This window comes from Hypanus sabinus, chromosome X1 (assembly GCF_030144855.1).
Source record: "Hypanus sabinus isolate sHypSab1 chromosome X1, sHypSab1.hap1, whole genome shotgun sequence".
Classification (NCBI taxonomy): Eukaryota; Metazoa; Chordata; class Chondrichthyes; order Myliobatiformes; family Dasyatidae; genus Hypanus; species Hypanus sabinus.
In genome coordinates this window covers 59321500-59344891 of record NC_082738.1, presented here as the reverse complement: position 1 = coordinate 59344891, position 23392 = coordinate 59321500, and the positions used below count along the sequence as shown (strand labels likewise).

The following is a 23392-nucleotide window of genomic DNA, read 5'->3' as shown; positions in this document are numbered from 1 at the left end:
AATTTTGATTGCAATATCAGCATAAATACAAAGAAGGAAATCTTGATCAATTTTTCTTCCATGTTAAAATCAGGACATCTGTAATTATTTTTGGAGTTTTTGGCTTGAAAATTGATAAATGTCAAAGTGTACCAAGAGGTTACTAAGAGTTCTGAAGAAGAGCCTTGGCCTGAAACATCCTTTCTATAGAAGATGCCTAACCTGCTGAGTTTCTCCAGCATTTTGTGTGTATTACTCTGGATTTTCAGCATCTGCAGAATCTTTATAGTTACAAAAAGTTTTGTTTTCTTATTAACAAATTTACATTCCAAGTTATTAGTCCACTCATTTAAATTGGGTCACCTGGGGTTTAAAAACAGGTCTTGAGTATCATGTGTTAGTCTGATAATGGCAGTAGAGGTTAGCAAACCAGAAGCTTTGCTTTAAAACAGAATTCTGGAGGAACTCAAATGTGTCAGGCAGCATCTGTGAAGAGAAATGAACAGTTGACATTTTGGGTTGATGCCCTTCACTAAGACAGGTGTAAGATCACAACCCAAATTGTTGACTGTCCATTTTCCTACACAGATGCTGCCTAACAGCATTGTGATTTTTGCTCCAGATTCCAGCATCTACGGTCTCTGGTGTCTCCACAAGTTTCAGTTTACTTTAATGGATCAGTAGAAATCTGAATGGTTGATCAGCACAACCTATAGGTTCCTGGAAGTGTGCACAATTCGTCTAAATTGTCATGGCTGGGTACATTTAGATCAGCAATATTGTTTTTATTGATACATACTTAAACATGAATAAGCATCTCAGCTTTGGATGAACATTAGATGTAGTGAAGATACTGAACTGTGAAACAAGAAGTTATTTATAAAACAGATCTTATAAGCTTCTCCTCAGTACTACAGGATCGATCACTTTAGTGTAAAATTTAAAACCACCCCAATCACTGAAAAGCAAAATAAGAAAAAAAATGTAAAGAGTTAAAATAAACTTAATTGGAAAATTTCATTCTGACAAATCAGCAATGATAAGCAGAAGGCTTGATTCATTCAGGCTGACAGAACAATGAACATTTTTATTTTCTGCTGATCGAGGATAACTTCATCCCACTTCTGTTTTGTGGTTTGAAGATGACATAGGTGGCAGTTGTGGGGTGGTGGTTTGTGAGGTGCTGTGTTTCTTCCATTGTTCACACAAGGGTTTCTCTGTACTCCTGAGGTTTTCAATGCCGTATTGAATATTTGTTCTCCACGTTGACCAATCATGGGCCAAGGATTTCCTGGCATCTGCGGGGAGGTTGGAAGTTTTTCAGGTGGAAGTTAATTTTATCCTTGAACGTTTTCCTCTGTCCAACTGTGAATGTCTTCCCATGGCATAACTCAGCAATAATACCTTTAACACTGCACTCCAATAAAAAAGCTTTACCACCAGATACTTTAATATCTATTGTGCTGTCCCAAGTATAAGTTATGATCAAGTAGCATGTATCAAATGTATTTACTTACAATTCTTATTCATTTCACTTTAGTGATTAGTACAAAGGAATTAATTTTGATTTAAGCAAAGGATTGAAAATTAAAAAAAACGACAGTGTGCTATTTTCACGCTTCAGCACATTTGATGACGCTTAGTTAGGTACACCTGTACAATTGATTGTCAATGCAAATGTCAGCTAATCACATGACAGCAACTCAATGCATCAAAGCATGCAGACATGGCCAAGAGGTTCAGTTGTTGTTCAGACCAAACATTGGTATGAGGAAAGAAATGTGATCTATTTGACTTTGACTGTGGTTTGAGTATCTCAGAAACTACTGATTTCCTTGGTTTTCACACGTCAGTGTCTAGAGCAGGGGTCAGCAACCTTTACCACTGAAAGAGCCACTTGGACCCGTTTCCCACAGAAAAGAAAACACTGGGAGCCGCAAAACCCGCTTGACATTTAAAATGAAATAACACTGCATACAACGTTTTGTTTTGCCTTTATGCTATGTATAAACAAACTATAATGTGTTGCATTTATGAAATTGATGAACTCCTGCAGAGAAAATGAAATTACATTTCTGCATGCAACAAAAACATTTTGAACTCCGAAAAAAAGACGTTGGGTTGAAGGTTACTTTTAAGTAAAATACTCAACGTCTATTTGAGTCCTTCTTGTATTTATGAAAAACGCCAAACTTAAATTTGCCGCCAGCAGCAAACCAAAAATAACGTCAGCCAGCTGTCAACCTGAAAAATAAAAGGACTATTTCACTGAACAATGAAAACATATGAATATACGTAAAATAATAGGCAATTAAAATATTTATCATACTTGTTCAGGTTGACTCACACCTGACAATGCAGTCGTATTTAGTAGGGATGGATCGATGCTTAGGGGAGTGACCGGGAAGGATAATGTGTTTTTTTCCTCTCTGAACTCACAGAAGCGTTTCCCAAACGATGTTTGCATTGCGATGATTGCAGAATGTAAATACTCCGAATTTATCATGTCGTGACCTTGTTTGAACTCTCTCAAATTGGGGAAGTGAGACAATGTGCCTTTCTGTAAATCTCTGGCAAGCAACGTCAACTTGCGCTCGAATGCCAAAACATCCTCCAACATGTGCAGGGCTGTACGTCCTTACCCCGTTGAAGAGCTGTGTTCAGCGTGTTCAGGTGCGCTGTCATGTCTACCATGAAGTGTAGCTTTTCCAGCCACTCTGGCTGTTCCAGCTCAGGAAAGTTGAGCCCTTTGCTGCCCAGGAAAGTTTTCACTTCTTCCAGACACGCGACAAAGCGTTTCAGCACATCCCCTTTGGACAGCCACTGGACTTTGTTGTGCAGCAGGAGATCAGAATATGCGCTTTCCAGCTCGTCCAGTAACAAACGGAATTGACGGTGATTTAAACTTTTTGCCATTATTTTATTGACAATCTGAATGACAACATCCATTACTTCTGTGCATTCCGGAGGAAATGTTTGAGCGCACAGTGCCTCTTGGTGCAAGATGCAGTGAAAAGTCAGCAGCTTTCTGTCCAGCGACTTCTGCAGTAAAGCCACAAATCCCTTGTACGTTCCCGTCATATTCGGTGCCCCATCAGTAGCTACTGACACCAGATGGGTGGTCTTTATTCCTTTGACTCTTAAACAATTCAAGACAGCCTCACAGATGTCCTCCCCCCGTGTTTGGTCTTTTAGAGGTATCAACTCAATCAGTTCTTCCTGTGGCCCGGCAGAGTTTACATACCGGCAGAACAACGCTATTTGTTCAATATCACCTTTGTCTTTAGACTCGTCACAGGCAATCGAGTAGGCCACAGCTGAATTGATGTCTTTAATTTGCTGTCTTGTGATGTCTTCTGCCATTTTTATGGTTCTGTCTTTGACAGTCTTTGCAGAGAGGGGCATATCCCTGATTTTCTGCACAATTTCACTCTTGTTTTTAAAGTCCGTGAATAGATGTTCTGAAATCTTAATGAAAGATTCTTTTATATATTCACCATCTGTAAACTGCTTCCCGTGCCTGACTATTTCCTGAGCGGCAATATAACTGGCGTATGTCGTTGATTTTCCAGACTTCATCCATTTCTGGAAATGATTTTTGCGCAGATCAACCTTCCGCATCAGTTCCGAAATGGCTTTTTTTCTCTCATCTCCATCCGGATATTTTTGAGCAAAGGCTGCGTGTTTATTCTGGAAATGCCTTGCGACATTTGACTTTTTGTTGTTTGCTAGTTTCTCATTGCATATTAAGCATACCGGTAAACCAGTCTCGTCAACAGTGAAAGCAAATGAATCTGTCCACGTATCATTAAACGTTCTGTTTTCTTCAGTCACTTTTCTTTTTTTAGAATTCTCCATAGTTGGCTTACCTTGGATCGAAAAATTAAAGAAATCGCGCACTGGCGGGTGTCAGGTATTGGCAGTGGTGACGTATATTAATAGCGATAAAAACACGTTGTAGCGGTGTGCTCACGCAGTCAGTAAACTGCAGTCGAATAACTTTATTCGAACTAAACAGCCTTGCTTTTAAGCCTCCCTCAACCCAGCCCCCATGGACGCAGATGCTGCAAAAGACGCGTACTCACAAACCCCCGTAGGCTATCTCCCTTAGCCGGAATGCTGGCTAATTGTGAGCCGTTTCGGATGTGCCAGGAAATGTGTCGCCACACTTAGATTGTACAAGATCACCATAATCTTCAAATTTAGAATTACATTTCAAAAGCTAACAAACTAACATAAAATACATTTTAATTAAATACTGACCAATTATTTCCCAAAGCCACAGGGAGCCGCAGCACAGAGGTGAAAGAGCCACAAATGGCTCGGGAGCCGCAGGTTGCCGACCCCCGGTCTAGAGTTTATAGGGAATGGTGTGAAAAACAAAAAAAAACAGCAAGTGGCATTTCTGTAGGTGAAAATGCCTTGTTAATAAGAGAGGTCAGAGGAGAATGGCCAGACTGGTTCAAGCTGACACAAAGGCAACAGTAACTCAAATATCCACACGGTACAACAAAGGTATGCAGCAGGGAATCTCTGAATGCAGAACCTGCCGATCCTTGAAGTGGATGAAGGATTGTATTTGAAACGCTGCCAGTCATTGATGGGTTATGACTGTTGACAAAGTTTGAATAATCTCCCTATTTACAAAGAGTGACACAAATCCTAGCTTCCATTTGGCTGGATGTGATTTAGGAATTTACTCATAATTGTAGTTGCCAAAAAAGATGTGGAATGAATGCTGGCGATTGGTAATTGGTTTGTTATGGTCACATGTACTAACATTAAGTGGAAAACAATTATTTGCATGTAATCTTGATAGATCATTCCATACATCAGTAGATCAAAGTAGTACAAAAGGAAAACAATATCAGAATGCAGAATCAGTTCCAGAGAAAGTGTATCACAGAAAGACAAAGTGCAAGGGTCATGACAAGGCAGATTGTCTTTGGGTTGATTCTCAGGAGATTAAAGGATGAGTAGATATTGATGTAGCTTTACTATTTTCATTGCAAAAACAGGGCAAATATTCACTAGTACAGAGAAAATCTGATTAGAGTCTATTATATTTGGAATAGTGTTGCTTTTATTGCAATGTCTTGATAAGGAATCAAGTTAAAGGGCATTGAATTTGGATGATTTATTAGATTGTAATCTTATGTACCTGTTTTGCTAATTTGGATTGGGTCAATGTTTCTAAAGTTAACGGACAAATTCTAAAGCTACAAGAGCTTAGTGTAAGATGACCATCAGGAATAGTAACTGAGCGATCTGAAAGTACAGCCTTGGAGTATGCTGGTCATGTTACATTTGATTTTAAAATGCATTCCTAAAATAACTTTGCCAATGAAAGCGGAAAGGTTATGACACTAAACCTCTCTTGTCTACGTAGTCAATATGTTATGGTGCATTATTTGACACTGAGTTGAATTTAAAGTATTCTTATTTTTCCATAAATCCTACAGTTAACAGGAAGCTGAAATGGGTTTGTGTTCTAGTCATTGACTAATACTGCATTGCTGGTTAACTTCTGAAATTCCCCTTTTCTCTTGAATTCCAGAGGTAGATGCCAGTCGATACTACAGCTGATAAATGGCATGAAAATTAAGAAGGAAACATCAACTATTTTGTTAATTAAGCACCTATCTTTTTCAGTGGGAAACATCTGTCTCAAATATTGAAATCCTTCATGGATATTTTTGTGCCCAGTGACAGCAGATACCAGCCTTGCAGTCTTGAGCCCAGTAATTATGATTTTGCCTTTAACAAATGCATGTCTCTAACCAGATCATTTAACACAGATTGAGTTTTCAGATGAGGCTTACTCAATATAAAGGGTTCAAAATCTGTATCAGTGTTGTTTTCGATTCCTGGCTCGTGGATCATGGTATCTTTGTCGGCTTCCTCTAGACTCCATATCTCTGGCGGCTTCAGTACTTCAGTTCGCATGGCGGAAGGGAGATTGGGGTATTCAATGGATTTCTTGTTTTTAGCAGAGAAACCAGACAACACTGGTCAGACAGAAGTATCAGTCTGTCACTTGATCCTTCTGCTCTCACCATATCATCAGGACAGTGAACGGCATTGACTTCCGAGATCCTCTGAGCCAAGCTCTAAGATCGACAGTGCATGTTGTGCAACAAAAGTGAGGAGCCCAGGCTTTGTCTTGGTTGCCAACTTTACATCCAAAGTAGAGCATATAGGCCTTCCTAATATGAGGAGTCCTAAACACAAAGTACATTGCAGATGCTGTGGTCAAATCAACACGTACAACAAGCTGGAGGAATTCAGCAGGTTGGGCAGCATCCATGGAAATGAGCAGTCAACAGTCAGCAGGACCTGACGAAACGTTGACTGCTCATTTCCATGGATGCTGCCTAACCTACTGAGTTCCTCCAGCTTGTTGTAAGAGGAGTCCTGCTCTGTCTTGAGATTTAAGCATATACTTGCCACAAATATAACAGAGCATCATGACTGTTGCAACATTGGTGAGACATTTTGCCATCACAGATCAGATTAGATTAGATTAGATTCAATTTTATTTTCATTGTGCCGAGTACAGATACAAACGTTTGTACAAAGCCAATGAAATGCAATTAGCATCTAACCAGAAGTGCAAAAGAATAGTGTTATTGACAAAATAACTGCGAATAAAAAGTAAGTACAACAGCATACAGATATAAAAGTACAACAAGGGTGCAATACTGCTTAGCGCTGTGATGTGAGGTTCAGCAGGGTCACAGCCTCAGGGAAGAAGCTCTTCCTGTGCTTGCTGGTGCAGGAGCGGAGGCTCGTGTAGCACCTACTGGATGGGAGGAGAGTAAAAAGCCCATGGTTAGGAGGGTGAGATGCATCCTTGTCAATGCTTTTCACCCTGCCCAGGCAGCGTTTATGGTAAATGTTCTCAATACTCTTGAAAATGAAATTACTTTATTATAATGAGTACACATAGCATGCATAGAGCATGCGCATTAATGTGATCGCAAACTGATATACTGTAAACGCAATGCATAGAACGGTGTGTCTGTGTGATATTTCTGGACAAGGTAGAAAACTTTTCAGCTTGCATTGTGGGTGCCATTTTAATTGACATGAACCATGAATTGAGCTAACATATATAGGTAATTTAAAAAAAAAGAGTTTTCATGATTAGCAGCCCTAAATCCATAAGATACTTCCAAAAGTATTCAGGAAGCAAAATATTTGTTGTCCAGTGTAACTGTTTATTCTGGATATAATTTCCTGGAAATTCTAATGTGTTCAAAATCAAAATCAGCCATTAAGATAGGTTTTGGAAATCACTGACCATGAGCTTGGTGAGGCCCGAACTTTGCCAAGGGGATGAGGGGAAAACTGGTAGGGACAGTAGGCTGATGTAGGGAGATATCATTTTTGATTGGAATTAGGGGAAGAAACGGCTGCATAGTGTTGGGAATGAATCAAAAACAGCAGCATATTATGAAGTGGGAGGAATTGTGGAGCTGGGGAGGGATCACTAGGGTTGGGGCTACCACATATGGGGTAGAAAATTCCAGTGATGAGGGAGCTATGAGGAAGGAAGGAAAAGCAGTGATTGTAGTACTTAATACTGAGAAGGTTGAGAGCAGATGTGATGGAAGAGTGTAAAATAATGAGGTGTCTAGAGAAAGTTGATAGGAAGAAAGGGTCAAGAACCAGATGAGACAGATTTCAGTTGATTAGCAAAGTAATCATAAGTGACATGGGGGGGGGGGGGAAGAGTTATGCAGTGGAAACAGTTAGCATCTGGAATCCATTTCTGATGGGAGGTTGATTCAGCCTTGGCTTTCAGCAAGAATTGGATCAGCATTTGAAATACAGAATATTGCAGAAGTTCAAGGTAAAGGTAACTTGGTACATTGTTCTTGCAGAAAGATATTAAATGGCCAAATAACCACCTTCTGTATTGTTACATCTCTCTGTGACAATGGATAAATTTAGAAGTTTGCTCAAGAATCACAATTCTTGTATGGTTGAAGAGTCATTAGTCATTAGTCATAGTCAGAGTTGTACAGCTTGGAAATGGGTCCTTTGGCCCACCACATCCTTGTTGACCTTTTAACCCATCTACAACAACCTATTTGCCCAGATTAGGTTGAATTCTTCTATGCCCTGGCTATTTAGGAGTCTACCTAAATGTTTCTTAAACATGGTGATAGCATCTGATTCCACCAATCCTCTGGGAGTGAATTCTGGATATCAACCACTCTGTGTGTGAAAGCAAAATCCCTCATTCCAGTTAAATCTATACTCTTTATTTAACCATCTATCCTCTCTATGCCTCTTAGAACTTTATATATCCTTGCCAGGTTAACCCACAGTCTCTGTTGCTCAATGGTAAACCAAGCCCATCCAATCTCTCCTCATAGCTAAAGTCTTCCAATCCAGGCAACATCCTTCTGCATTCTCTCAAGCACAAACATATCCTTCCTATAGTGGAATGACCAGAATTATGCGCAATGGATGGGGTAAGAACAGACATTTGTGAAATGGAAAAGATGCAATTGAGGGCATCATTGATGATGGAGGAAAGGAAGCCCCTTTCTTTGAAAAAGGAGAACATCTTCATTCTAGAATGAAAAGCCTCATCTTGAGAGCAGATGTGATGGAGACAGAGGGATTGAGAGAAAGGGTAGGTATTTCACTTGTAAGGTTTTTCAATAAGATATCAGGAGATGCAAATAAATATTATGCAACACTTGCATTGTAATTAAAAATAGTTTTTGGTGACTTTATTTCTGTGAAACAGGCCTTAATTGTAGTTCTGATCTGAACAATTGGCAATAATTCATTTCCTGGGAAAATTAAATCCTGCCTATTAATGCAATTTACTTTGTTGTCTTGTCCTGTTTCAATTAAATGCTTCAGCTTTGCACATTGGAACATATAATCATCCACTGGAAGCAGATGGCCTGGTTCAACTACTTGACAGGTCAATTGCTTATGCAAAAAAAAAAGCTGTCGGGTGCAAACAGACACTCAATATTCAGCCTAACAGTTCATTACCTCAAATAGGCAGGTCGTCAATATCTCGGTGTTGCTCACTTCATCCCCTTCTTTGCATTGGGTCTGCACCCCCTGGGGTTCTGTATTTGTGTCAATAGAGGGGTAGCCATTAAAACTTCAGTGCCAGTGTGTCTTTAAAACTTGCACTATAAAAGCTAACTTTACCTGAAAACATGTAACTGGTTGAGCCAGTTGACATACGAGATTACCCATCTGTTATGGCAGGGTTTCAATCCTTGCCTCAGTGGCATTCTTCCAGCCTTCTGGGTTCTAGTATAGTAACGTAAAGAATTGTGTCTAATGGTCAAGGAGGGGGTGTGGAATAACAGGTGAGCGGTAGAAGAATGGAATGACAAATTTAATTTTTAAGTTTGCTAACTGTCTTTATCTCCAGCATTGGCTTAAACTTGAGCATTGACACATTAATAAACTTAAATAATTAAACAAATTTGTATTTCAAAAGTATCAAAATCAATCCTTTTTTCTAGATGGTAGTTTATGACTACTGCTTTGAAATTCAACTCTCTATTCAGTGTTATGAGATTGATAATCGATATTTCATTTTTGGAGAGGTGTGATAATGAGATTTTCAGGTTCTCTTTTGTCACTTTGGAAATTTGTCTGGACCGTTCCTGAAGGAAGTCACCTTTGCTACCATGACAAGGCTTGGACTCCTTATTGAGCATAATGAGGAAACACAGGCTATTCTGTAAGCATTCCCAATGTAACTAGGTCTTTTTAATGCAAAAGTTTATTGGGAGTCCTCTTGAGTAATTCTCTAAATTACTGTCCATTTTCTTGGCCCTATGGCTGTCCTGCTCTACACCTTAAGATCCACTGAGGTCAACATCTCAGCCTGGGGCTTGCTTATACCACTCCTGCACCCCTTCTCCCCCTACTCTCATTTGAGGTCCCAACCCCTCTTCAATTTCACCCTAACCTCCACCCCAAAACAGCTTAGGGCACTATAAACCTCTCCATCCTAAGCAAAGAAAAGGCCAGAAACCCCACCTGATCCAGCATCATACTACTCAAGAATACAATAACATTTGCAGCTGGTGGCAATACCTTCAGTAGAACTTGTAGCCCACTTTATTTTAACTTTTGTGGTGGAAGCAAGTGGCAACCTACAACATACCCTAAAGCGAAACTTCTAACATTTTAATTAACAACTCAAGAAATGAATTTCTGCTTGATATTGAAAATCTGTGTCCTGATCCTGACATTATATAAGTAGATTCAAAGGTTTTATAGAGATTGTTTTCTATTGAATTATATGTGATACTATCAGAGGGAGGTTAGACACAAAGCCTTTTTACATTCATTTGCATGTCCTTGCAGAGAGAAACAGCACCAGAAAAGCTGTTCATGAGCTAAATGGGAGTGAAGATTGCGTCCCTGATTTTCCTATTCATTTCATTTAATTTTTGACTCCTAATAAACCAGGAAGATTGAGGAAAGCAGGCTCATACTTAACAATAACTTCTCAATGTTTTCTGAATTTTAAAGAAACAAATAAATAATAAAGAATAAATAATAAACAAATAAGTTAAAAATAGAGATGCAGTGAATGGGACATAATACTTACATATAATTTAAGAAATGTCAGCCAAGTAATTAAAGCAAAACTGTCATCAATTGTAAATCCTATTCTCTCCCTCTTAACAATTAGTGATAGCATTTGCTGGGAATATTTAAACTTGACTATTGAATGCAATTTAAATTGTTGCTCAACAATCCAGGCTCTCAATAAGGGATTTACTAAAACAGATGGCTTGTTTTAATCACTCATGGAGTTATTTGTTTATGTAAAATGAACTGTCAGGTACAAGTAGGCTGTTCAGTATTCAGCTGAGAAGGGACTTCACAAGAACACAGAAACAAGGTTGTCCAGGATGTGGTCGTGAAACTTCAGGATTGACGCACCTAATTCTGGACTTTGCGCAGGAGCTGCATCCGTGGTGTTCTGTTCTACACTGTTAGAGTCAGTGACCTTGAAGCAGTCAAAATTTCAGGTTGTTAAAATATGAGTCAGTAAGAGTAGTTAACTGAATTTGCAGACTTCCATCAAACTGAACCAGCTGAAATGCATTCCCACTGATAACAATGTGACCAGTATGTGAAAAATGGAAATAGGGTCATCTCAATTGTTGCCAATATTGGGTCAGCCACCTCCTCCTCACCTCTCCTAACTTTGCTTCATCTGACTCTATTCAATGCACATTGATCAAAAGTGACACCTAACGAATACCCTTTGTGATAACCTACATACATGGAAAATATACAAATTTACAAACTTGTGAAATTGAACAAATCTTGAGTTTTCTCTTCAATAATGATGATTTAAAATATTAATTGAGTTTCATAAATACCATTGGATTTCCAAAATGAGGTTTATATTAAAATAATAAGTTATGGACTATTGGGTGTACATTTGTTCTGTGTCCTGGCAGTATTTGAAGGTTCCTTTGAAACTCTTGTCACAAATCCTTTACAAGCAGCAATGATAACTACCCGTATATCTCTTTCATGGACTTCTTTATCATCCAAGCCCATCAGTTAATTTTGCCACCTTCCTTCCAATCCCTCTCATGCATACAACACCAACTATAGTCACTGCTCCTCTTGTGTTTCCCTCTTGAACATTGGTCCTGTCACAGTCAAGTCATTCCTCTCTATTCATAATCTCACACAAAACATCTCCTGAAGGAAGCTATGCAGCTGTGGCAGGTTGTTCGTCATGTGGCTAGAAGCTGAAAACAAACAAAAACATTTAAGTATCAATAGGATAAAATGGATAGAAATTATGTTTGAAATGAAGTCATGGCAATATTGACAAAATTATTTATACTGGCTCTAAGGAAAAGTTAATATATTTCTGTTTCTAAATTCAATTCATTTGACTTCTTAATTTTCTTTCATTGGTCTTAAATATTCGGTTTTAGAGGTAAATGTTAAGATCCCAGCATACAGACTGCTCGTCAGACACTCCAGACTAGTTCTGAAGCAGGTGAAAACCTGGCCAGCAGGAGCCATCTCTGCTCTTCAAGACTGCTTTGAGCACATTGACCGGCACATGTTCAGGGAGGCTGCAACCGATGGCGACTCTACCAACTTAGAGGAGTACACGGCATCAGTGACTAGCTGATGTGTCATGAGGCACATCATGACCCTGCTACCCCCCTTACTGGACCCCCTGCAGTTCATGTATCATCCCAACCGCTCAACAGACAACCCCATCGCCACCACCCTCCACCTGGCCCTCACCCACCTGGACAAAAAAGACACATATGTTTGGATGCTGTTCATAGACTTCAGTTCAGCATTCAACACAATCATTCCTCAGCACCTGATTGGAAAGCTGAAACTGCTGGGCCTGAACACCTCACTCTGCAACTGGATCCTAGACTTCCTGACTGGGAGATCTCGGTCATTCGGGGGCCCCCAGGGCTGTGTGCTCAGTCCACTGCTGTTCACTCTGCTGACCCATGACTGTGCAGCAATACACAGCTCGAACCATATCATCAAGTTCACCGATGACATGACCATGGTCGGTCTCATCAGGAAGAACCATGAGTCAGCATACAAAGAGGAGATGCAGGGGCTAATGGACTGGTGCAGAGCCAACAACCTGTCTCTGAATGTGAACAAAACAAAAGAGATGGTTGTTGACTTCAGGAGAGCACAGAGTTACCACTCTGTTGAACATCGACAGCTCCTCTGTTGAGATCGTTAAGAGCACCAAATTTCTTGGTGTTCACCTGGTTGAAAATCTCACTTGATCCCTCAACACCAGCTCCATAGCCAAGAAAGCCCAGCAGCGTCTCTACTTTCTGCGAAGGCTGAGGAAAGTCCATCACCCACTCCCCATCCTCAATACATACTACAGAGGATAGATCAAGAGCATCCTGAGCAGCTGCATCACTGCCTGGTTCGGAAATTGCACCATTTCGGATCGCAAGACCCTGCAGCGGATAGTGTGGTCAGCTGAGAAGATCATCGGGGTCTCTCTTCCCGCCATTACAGACACTTACACCACACGCTGCATCCACAAAGCTAACAGCGTTGTGAAGGATCCCACGCACCCCTCATACAAACTCTTCTCACTCCTGCCATTTGGGCCCTCTCAACCAGAATGTGCAACAGTTTCTCCCCCCAAGCCATCAGACTTCTCAATACCCAAAGTCTAGACTGACATCTACATCATTTATTATTATATTGAAATTTGTCCTCTACTGTGCCCATTGTCTTGTTTATTATTTATTTGTTTATTAATTATTGTACTGCCCTGCACTGTTTTGTGCACTTTATGTAGTCCTGTGCAGGTCTGTAGTCCAGTGCAGTTTTTATGTTGTTTTACGTGTCTAGTGTAGCCTTGTGCTGTCTCACAGAGTCTAGTGTAGTTTTCTGTTGTTTCATTTAGCACCATAGTCCTGGAAGAACGTTGTTTCATTTTTACTGTGTACTGTACCAGCAGTTTATGGTCAAAATGAAAATAAAAAGCGACTTGACTTGGCTTGAATACTAATTGTAATTAGATAAAGGAGCAAAATTAACATTAGTCATTCACTTGGTGATCCTCAGCATTCTGAATTGTTGATTTTTTTTCCTGAAGATACTTTATCTATCAATATACATTGTTGTTCTATTGGTTGCAGTCATTCTCTGCTACCTCTCAGATGTCCTTTATTAATTTATGACATGGATAGCAGGGATATGATGGGCTATGGTTCCAGTGCAGATTGATTGGACTAGGCAGTTTAACTGGTTTCGGCATGGCCTAGATGGGCCGAAGAGCCTGTTTCTCTGCTGTACTTCTCTATGACTCTTTGACCTTCAATGCTGGATGGGATGTTTGGTTCTGGAGGATAATTCCAGGGATGCCAGAGACTTCCTTATTTTGTCTTTGTACGTACATGCTTCCTGGTCCATGTGAAACTTCAGGTACTTTCCATAATCTTAAATTGCTTCATCAAATTTATAGACTCCAATAATAGAAGCAGATAATGCTGGAAATATCAACAGATCAAGTCAGCGTCCATGGTGAGTTAACATTTCAAGTCCAGTATCTTTTCTGAGAACTGGAAAAAAAGTATAAAACAGATTAGTTTTAAGTTGCAAGGAGGATGGGAGAGCGATGGATAGGACAAAAGAAATATGTCTGACAACAGACAGACAGACATACTTTATTGATCCCAAGGGAAACTGGGTTTCGTTACAGCTGCACCAATCAAGAATTGTGAAGAAATATAGCAATATAAAACCATAAATAATTAAATAATAATAAGTTAATCATGCCAAGTGGAAATAAGTCCAGGACCAGCCTATTGGCTCAGGGTGTCTGACACTCCGAGGGAGGAGTTATAAAGTTTGATGGCCACAGGCAGGAATGACTTCCTATGATGCTCAGTGTTACATCTCGGTAGAATGAGTCTCTGGCTGAATGTACTCCTGTGCCTAACCAGTACATTGATGGGATGGGAGTTATTGTCCAAGATGGCATGCAACTTGGACAGCATCCTCCTTTCAGACACCACCGTCAGAGAGTCCAGTTCCACCCCCACAACATCACCGGCCTTACGAATGAGTTTGTTGATTCTATTGGTGTCTGCTACCCTCAGCCTGCTGCCCCAGCACACAACAGCAAACATGATAGCACTGGCCAGCACAGCCTCGTAGAACATCCTCAGCATCATCCAGCAGATGTTAAAGGACCTCAGTCTCCTCAGGAAATATAGACGGCTCTGACCCTTCTTGTAGACAGCCTCACTGTTCTTTGACCAGTCCAGTTTATTGTCAATTTGTATCCCCAGGTATTTGTAATCCTCCACAATGTCCACACTGACCCCTTGGATGGAAACAGGGGTCACCAGTGCCTTGGCCCTCCTCAGGTCTACCACCAGCTCCTTAGTCTTTTTCACATTAAGCTGCAGATGATTCTGCTCGCACCATGTGACAAAATTTCCCACCGTAGCCCTGTACTCAGCCTCATCTCCCCTGCTGATGCATCCAGCTATGGCAGAGTCATCAGAAAACTTCTGAAGATGGCAAGACTCTGTGCAGTAGTTGAAGTCCGAGGTGTAGATGGTGAAGAGAAAGAGAGACAGGACAGTCCCCTGTGGAGCCCCAGTGCTGCTGACCACTCTGTCTGACACACAGTGTTGCAAGTACACGTACTGTGGTCTGCCAGTCAGGTAATCAATAATCCATGACACCGGAGAAGCATCCGCCTGCATCACTGTCAGCTTCTCACCCAGCAGAGCAGGGCGGTTGGTGTTGAACGCACTGGAGAAGTCAAAAAACATAATCCTCGCAGTGCTCGCCGGCTTGTCCAGGTGGGTGTAGACACGGTTCAGCAGGTAGACGATGGCATCCTCAACTCGTAGTCGGGGCTGATAGGCAAATTGGAGGGGGTCTAATTGTGGCCTAATCATAGGCCGGAGCTACTCTAGAACAAGTCTCTCCAGGGTCTTCATGAAGTGTTGGTCAGACATGTGTATGCTCACAATCACAGATTTGAGAATGTCCTGGGTTGATTATCTTGGAAAGAATAGTTTAAGTTATTGACTAATACCATCATATCATTACAACTGTGTGAATGCGATGTCCTCTGTCCAATGTGTACTGCATTCTAACTCCAGTTTGTCATTCTCTAGCTATGATCACCAGCAGTCAAGAGTGGAGCCGCATATCTGAGTCTGCATTCATATGGCTTTGTGTTGCTCCCACTCTTCTGCTACCCATCAGTCAGACACATCTATTGTGAAACGTTCAGACTTGATTGAATTTATTGTAGAAGGATATGCTAGGACAATTTTCCCTGTCACTGTAATGTTATTTGTTGTCTCTTCTTCCTGTTTTCAGCTACACGTGTGGAGCCAAGTCTGTACAATGCTCTGCCTCCTCACAAGCAGGAGGAGGTTGAGCAACTGCTGAACACTTCTGAGGAGGCGTCAGAATGGTGCAACCTGGCTGGGTTGCTGGGCTACAGTGAGGAACACATAGACTCTTTCAGGCAAGACGAACACCCAGTGCGTGCCCTCCTCTCCGACTGGTCAGCCAAGGATTGCGCCACCACAGATGCACTTTGCACTGCTCTACGTAAGCTGAAAAGAGATGACATTGTTGAAAGCCTCAGCAATGAGCCCACAGCCATATCGGTCGTGTGAGAGTGAACCTGTCAGCCTTAATTCTCCTGAATGTTTCATTTGGAATGACTGAATATAAAAGAATGTCTGAAGGAAAAGGGGCTTCTGTTCAATGCTTAAGAACACCCTTCTGTGCACTGATGCATAACTTTCAGTATTGTCCTGCCTTCTCTCTTGTATAAAGTGACTGTGTGCAGCAGAAGCAGAAACATGTTCATGTAATTAAATCAGATTTTGTCTTTTCTGTAGTCGTTAGAGATAAAAAAAAATGACGTGCACATTTTAAAATGGGCCAGGTTTAGTTAAGCCCAAGTTCTAAACAGGACATGTGTGTAAAGGTCAAAGCATGGACATTGTATCTTTGTGCTACAGCACTCTCAGCTGAACAGAAAACTGTACATTATTAGCAGTCCTCTCCGCATGTGTTGAACTAGTGTTTGTGTAACTAATTCTAGCATAGTCCAAAGCTACCAGAGATGTTCTGGCCAATTCTTAGTCCAGGATGTTTGTGTGTCTTTTCACTGTGGATTCCTTCAAACTTTAGAGAAAAGGCAATGCCACATGACTTTGGAATTTTTAACAATAATCTAAGCATAAATATTAAGTATCAGGGATTGAAATAGCCAGGGAAAGTTTTGTTATAGTTTCAACCAGCATAAGGGGCCTTTGTTACATCTAAGTTTTCACCCTAATATCACACGGCTCTGATCAGGAGACAAGGGGCCTGATGCTGTGATGAGAGAATAACATCTTGTCACAGAATTCCCTACCAACTCCATGAAAGTAATTTTGGTTTCATCTGGGAATACAAGAGATGAAGTATATTGGATCATTTTGAATATAAATTTGTAATGGGATTGTTGAAAGTATTAGCAGTTTAGCATTTGTTATAGAAGTTGTGACTTCCTGATTCTAAACCAACCATAGACTAAATTGCCATCACTGGTTTACATTAAGATTCAAGGTCTTCTTTTGAGTTGTTTACTTCAAGTAGTGCAAAAATGCTGCACTAATATCTCAAATATTTAAACTATGAGGCCAGTTATTCTTAACTACAGTATTTCCCCAGTGCTTTCTTCCAATCTTCAAACCAAGTATTGCCATAAAACATGACTTTGCAAACAATAGCTGATTAAAATAGTTGAGTGAGTTTAAGGCAGCTGACAATATTTATCATGTTATTCAATGATTGTAATTTCAGTGTCCAGTTAAGTATCTAATCTTCATAAGGATTTATTTTCAGGAAGGAAACTTGTCATTTATGGTGTCCATAGGTAGGTTCAGTCTCAAACCAAAATGACCTGTAAAGTCATGAAACACATCATCCAGTTGTATCTACCCTTCTCAAGGTAATTTGGCATGGGCAATAAATGTTGGGTTCTCAGGTGAAATTCAAATTAAGGGAATGTATTTGACTAAAAGTTATATCTATGGTAAGCATGTCACTTTGAATTGACTAGTTTGTATTATTGTTCAACTGGCCAACCTGAGAGCTCTGTCCTTCATTGATAAAGTGTTCTCCTCTCTGTTCCTGCATGCTGGGTTTTTAGGCTGTATTGTTGGCTGAACGTTATACTTTTTTAAAATGGGGAAGTCTCCTATGCTAGTGACCCACAGCTGTGGTAGAGAGGTACACCATTAAGTGCCGACAATCTTTTTAAGGTTCCTCGACAGCTGAAAATGTGTGCAACTGTCAGGAACCTATGTAATGTATAAAACATATTAACCTTTACTGCGAAACATGGCTGTACTCTTTCTGCAAATTATCTTGATTTAAGAGCATCAGTTGTTAAAATAGTTCATTCAAGCTCATGTCAAAATGTAGAATTTTCTTTCAGATTGCTGAATGTCAAGCCTTTTACTGATTAATAAAGTTAACAGTATTATAATGTTTACTAGAACTTTTATCAAAGACATGAAAAAGTGGACATGGTATATATTTGTCCATTTGGGTTATTGTCTTATTTGTTCTTATTTGTGCTATCTTCCTCCTTTATCAAAAAAGGACTTGGGGTGGTATCCATTCCTCCTGTCAGCGAAGCCTATCCCTTGGATTATACAATTAGAAAATACTCAGTTGAGGCAAGAGTCTGCCTTGCCATAAATTCTTGCCCCATGAATCAGAAAGCTTTTCCCATAGATGCTGGTGATGAGTCTTCATGCCTACTGCAAATCAAAATAATAACAATAGAAAACACCCACCTGAAACAGTAAGAAAACCACATGAAAGTAGATATCTTGTATTTATGAATCCCACAATTACATTACTTACAGAATTATTGTAGTACATTATTGTGCATTTCTGTTCTTGAACTTGGTTTTTTGATTTCAATTTTTAGATTGCATTTTCTTTCTAATAATGATACACCTTTGTCAAACCTGAAATCTGTTCTTACTTAGTACCCCAGACATTCCATATCTGACCAATGATTGTCAGGTTAGCAATCCTGGACCAACAATCCAGAGATGACAATCCATATTCACTATGACAACTGTTGATTTAAAATTCAATTAAAAATAAACTGGGAAGTAAAATAAAACAAAAAGTTGCCATAGTACTGGTGACGACTACACCAGTTTTGGATTAAGGATTAATGATGATGTACTCATTTACTCACTTCTTCAGAATTCAGAATTTTTCAATACCATTCCAAATGCTCCTCTAATTTGGCGAGTCATGGAAATTTCTAGGTGTTAGTAAGGAGGCTGCATTTCTTCATAGTAGCCTAGAGCATGTTCCCGAATCTTTCCCTCTTTCTACCTCATCATCTTTTCCCGTTACAGAGCTTGGAACAGAGCAGTAATTTCCAGAACCTGGTGTTAAGCATATAGGAGGAAACACGTGTCCATTATAGCTCATTAAGTGTAATTAGAGCCTCAAAGAGATGGGGAGAGATTTCCAACTTTGGAGATTAATCATTGGTTGTATTTCTTCAGTGCCTTGGGGTACCTGCATTAAGAGGTCCATCTCTCAAAAGAATACAGATCATTGCTGTCCAGTAGGCCATGAGTTTTGTGCCAGTTCTAAGGTCTTAATCTTTAAACATCCTTGCGACACATATCAGTGATAATAAACCTGATTCTGATTCTGCTTTGAGGCTGAACTGGTGTGCTGAAGGTGGTGATGAGCTTAATCATTGAGGTCTATCTTGGCTAAGAAGCAGTCCATGATTTTTAGTGTCTTACTGTGAACTTTTGTTGCAATTGGAGCAGGTTAGTAGAGGACCTTTGTTTTATGGATATTAAATATGCAGTTCATCCTCTCATGCTTCAGTGAAAGTGGCAGTAATGGTTTACCTCCAAGTGCATCTAAGCTTTTAAATATTGGGTGACCACGGCTCTGAAGGGTAGTTATTGAAGACGGAACAGTTTTCTGTTAGTACTGAAGATCAGCTCTATTCCGAGAGCTCATTTGATAGAAGTGATGGAAAACATTGCAATAACAAAGATTAAGACTAGCAATGAAACACATCTTCGTCTTATTTGATGCCATTTTTTACTGAGGTTAGCTGTGTTTCAAAATGCTTGGTGAGTAGTATGACCTACATGTGGAGTAAATGTAAAATAGAGATAAATTTGTGTGGAATGCCACCTTTGAGGAGGATGATTAGTGAGGTTAACAGTGGTTAGTTCTGCTCAATCCACTTTTCTTTAAGCCATCATGGATGAAAGTTCTGACCTCCAGATGGATGAATTCCCCATTGCAATTCATGGAATAATTCTTTGCCACTTCGATTGAGGATTTGAGAAGATCAATGGGCAAATCATTGCTAAAATTTATCCATCACTTAGAGGAGATCTGCTTGGTTACATGTGACTCCAGACCCATTCACCTTTATCATAACTGCTATAATAACCACAGTAGTTCAAACACATGCTTCACTGCCATGTTTGCAAGGAAAAGAAATGCTAGCCTTACCAGTGGTGCCCACATCACACAAAAGAAGAAAACAATAAGATAATTCCCTGAGTTAATATTTCTATTAGAGTATATGTACATAGAATTAGACCATAAGACATGGGAACAGAAATAAGCCATTTGGCCTATCGAGTCTGCTTCACCATTCAACCATTGCTGATTTTTTTTTCCTCCTCAGCCCCACTTCCCGGCCTACTCCCCATAACCTTTGATGCTGTGTCCAATCAAGAACCTATCAATCTCTAATTTGCAAACTAGAAGCAATAACTCATAAAAATGTGATTTTTTTTCATAAGTCCATGTAATTACACAATTTGTTTTCTCAGTGGAGTGGTGGCAAGTAGAATTTAATTCAGACTAGTGTGATGTATTTCAGTTTGGCTCATTGAATACTGGCTAGATATAGGCAATAAATGGCAGAGACTTATCAATGAACAATGTTGCACTTGTTTCTCAGATGCCTCATTTATTAGGATAGGTTTTTACTGTCTTTACTCCTGTACATCCTTCCTGATGCTAGTAATCAGGAGAAGGCAAGTCCCAGATGGTGAGGGCCTTTAATGATGAATACTTCCTTCCTGAGGCACTGCCTCTTGAATTTGTCCTCCATAGTGGAGAGGGTTGTGTCCATTATGAAGCTGTCTGAGTTTACAACCCTCTGTGGTATTCTGTGATTCTGTGCATTGGAGCCTCCATACTACGCTGTGATGCAATCTGTCAGAATACTCTTCCTGGTACATCTATATGAATCCATATGAGTCCATATGAGTCTTTGATAACTTACCAAAACTCCTCAAGTTTCTAACCAAGTAAAGCTGCTGCATTCCTTGTCTCATGATTGCATCCATGTTTTAGACCCAGGATTGGCCTCTGAGAATTTGACACTCAAGAACCAGAAGTTGCTCACCATTTCCACCACTTACCCCTCAATGAAGACTATATTTTCCCAACTTTCCCTTTCTGAAGACCACAATCAGTTCCTTAGTCTTGCTGATGTTGAGTTTGAGGTTGTTGTGATATCACTCAACCAGCTGATTTATCTCAGTCCTCTATGCCTCGTCATTGCCATTTGAGATTCTACCAACAACAGTCGTACCATCAGTAAATTTTAAAAAGGCATTTGAGCTGTACTTCAATACCCTCAGAATAGAGGGGTATCCTTTTAGAATGGAGATAGGAAGGAATTTCCAGAGTGAATCTCCGGAATTCATTGCCACAGGCTGCTGTGGAGGCCAAATCCTTATGTATATTTAAGGCAGAGGTTGATAGATTCTTGATTGGTCAGGACATGAAGGGATATGGAGAGAAGGTAGGAGATTGGGGTTGAGAGGAAAATTGGATCAGCCATGATTAAATTGCGAAGCAGACTTGATGGGCCAAATGGCCTAATTCTGCTCCAATATCTTATGGTCTTATGGTACCTTGCCACGTATTCATGAGTGTGAAAAGAGTAGAGCAGTGGGCTAAGTACACAGCCTTAAGATGGGCCTGTGTTGATTGTGAGCAAGGAGGATAACTTGATGAACCTAAAGTACATATTTACGCCATTGGGCTAGATATACATTTATAGACAATAGACAATAGACAATAGGTGCAGAAGTAGACCATTCGGCCCCTCGAGTCTGCACCGCCATTCTGAGATCATGGCTGATCATTCACTATCAATACCCAGTCCCTGCCTTGTCCCCATATCCCTTGATTCCCCTATCCATCAGATATCTATCCAGCTCCTTCTTGAAAGCATCCAGAGAATCGGCCTCCACCGTCTTCCGAGGCAGTGCATTCCACACCTCCACAACTCTCTGGGAGAAGAAGCTCTTCCTCAACTCTGTTTTAAATAACTGACCTCTTATTCTCAATCCATGCCCTCTGGTACTGGACTCTCCCAACATCTGGAACATATTTCCTGCCTCAATCCTATCAAATCCTTTAATTATCTTAAACGTTTCAATCAGATCCCCTCTCAATCTCCTCAATTCCAGCGTGTACAAGCCCAATCTCTCCAATCTCTCTGCGTAAGACAGCCCTGCCATCCCAGGAATCAACCTAGTGAATCTACGCTGCACTTCCTCAATTGCCAGAATGTCCTTCCTTAAACCTGGAGACCAAAACTGTACACAATATTCCAGGTGTGGTCTCACCAGGGCCCTGTACAAATGCAAAAGAACATCTTTGCTCTTGTACTCAATTCCCCTTGTAACAAAGGCCAACATTCCATTTGCCCTCTTCACTGCCTGTTGCACTTGCTCATTCACCTTCATTGACTGGTGAACTAGGACTCCTAGGTCTCTTTGCATTTCTCCCTTACCCAACTCGACACCGTTCAGACAATACTCTGCCCTCTTGTTCCAGCTTCCAAAGTGGATAACTTCACATTTATTCACACTGAATGACATCTGCCAAGTATCTGCCCACTCACTCAGCCTATCCAAGTCTCCCTGTATTCTCCTAACGTCCTCTTTGCATGTCACTCTGCCACCCAGTTTAGTATCGTCAGCAAACTTGCTGATATAGTTTTCAATGCCCTCATCTAAATCATTGACATAAATCGTAAAGAGCTGTGGTCCCAATACAGAGCCCTGTGGTACCCCACTAGTCACCTCCAGCCAGTCTGAGAAACACCCATTCACTGCTACCCTTTGCTTTCTATCTGCCAACCAGTTTTCTATCCATGTTGAAACCCTGCCCCCAATGCCATAAGCTCTGATTTTACTCACCAATCTCCTATGTGGCACCTTATCGAATGCCTTCTGAAAATCTAGGTACACAACATCTACTGGCTTACCCTCGTCTAACATCCTTGTTACACCCTCAAAAAAACTCCAACAGATTAGTCAAGCATGATTTGCCCTTGGTAAATCCATGCTGGCTCGGCCTAATCCTATTTCTGCCATCTAGATGTGCCACTATTTCGTCCTTGATAATGGACTCAAGCATCTTCCCCACGACTGACGTTAGGCTAACAGGGCGATAGTTCTCCGTATTCTCCTTCCCTCCCTTCTTGAAAAATGGGACAACATTAGCCACTCTCCAATCTTTAGGAACTGATCCTGAATCTAAAGAACATTGGAAAATGATCACCAATGCATCCGCAATTTCCTGAGCCACCTCTTTTAGAACCCTCGGATGCAGACTATCTGGACCCGGGGATTTATTAGCCTTCAGTCCTACCAGTCTACTCATCACAGTTTCTTTCCTAATGTCAATCTGTCTCAATTCCTCTGATATCTTATGACCCTGGCCCATCCATACATCTGGGAGATTGCTTGTGTCCTCCCTGGTGAAGACAGATCTAAAGTATGCATTAAATTCTGTTGCCATTTCC

At 40.5% G+C, this 23392-nt stretch overlaps 1 protein-coding gene across 1 annotated transcript in view; it reads left to right on the top strand.

Moving 5' to 3' along the window:
- Positions 1-17996, top strand: part of LOC132384955 (tumor necrosis factor receptor superfamily member 16-like) — a 137043-nt gene extending 119047 nt beyond the window's left edge. The window contains exon 6 of the mRNA XM_059956643.1: positions 15865-17996. Coding sequence (XP_059812626.1) covers positions 15865-16169 — 305 coding nt within the window. The 3' untranslated portion in view covers positions 16170-17996. The remainder of the gene's footprint in view (positions 1-15864) is intronic.
- The last annotated feature ends 5396 nt before the right edge of the window (positions 17997-23392 follow it).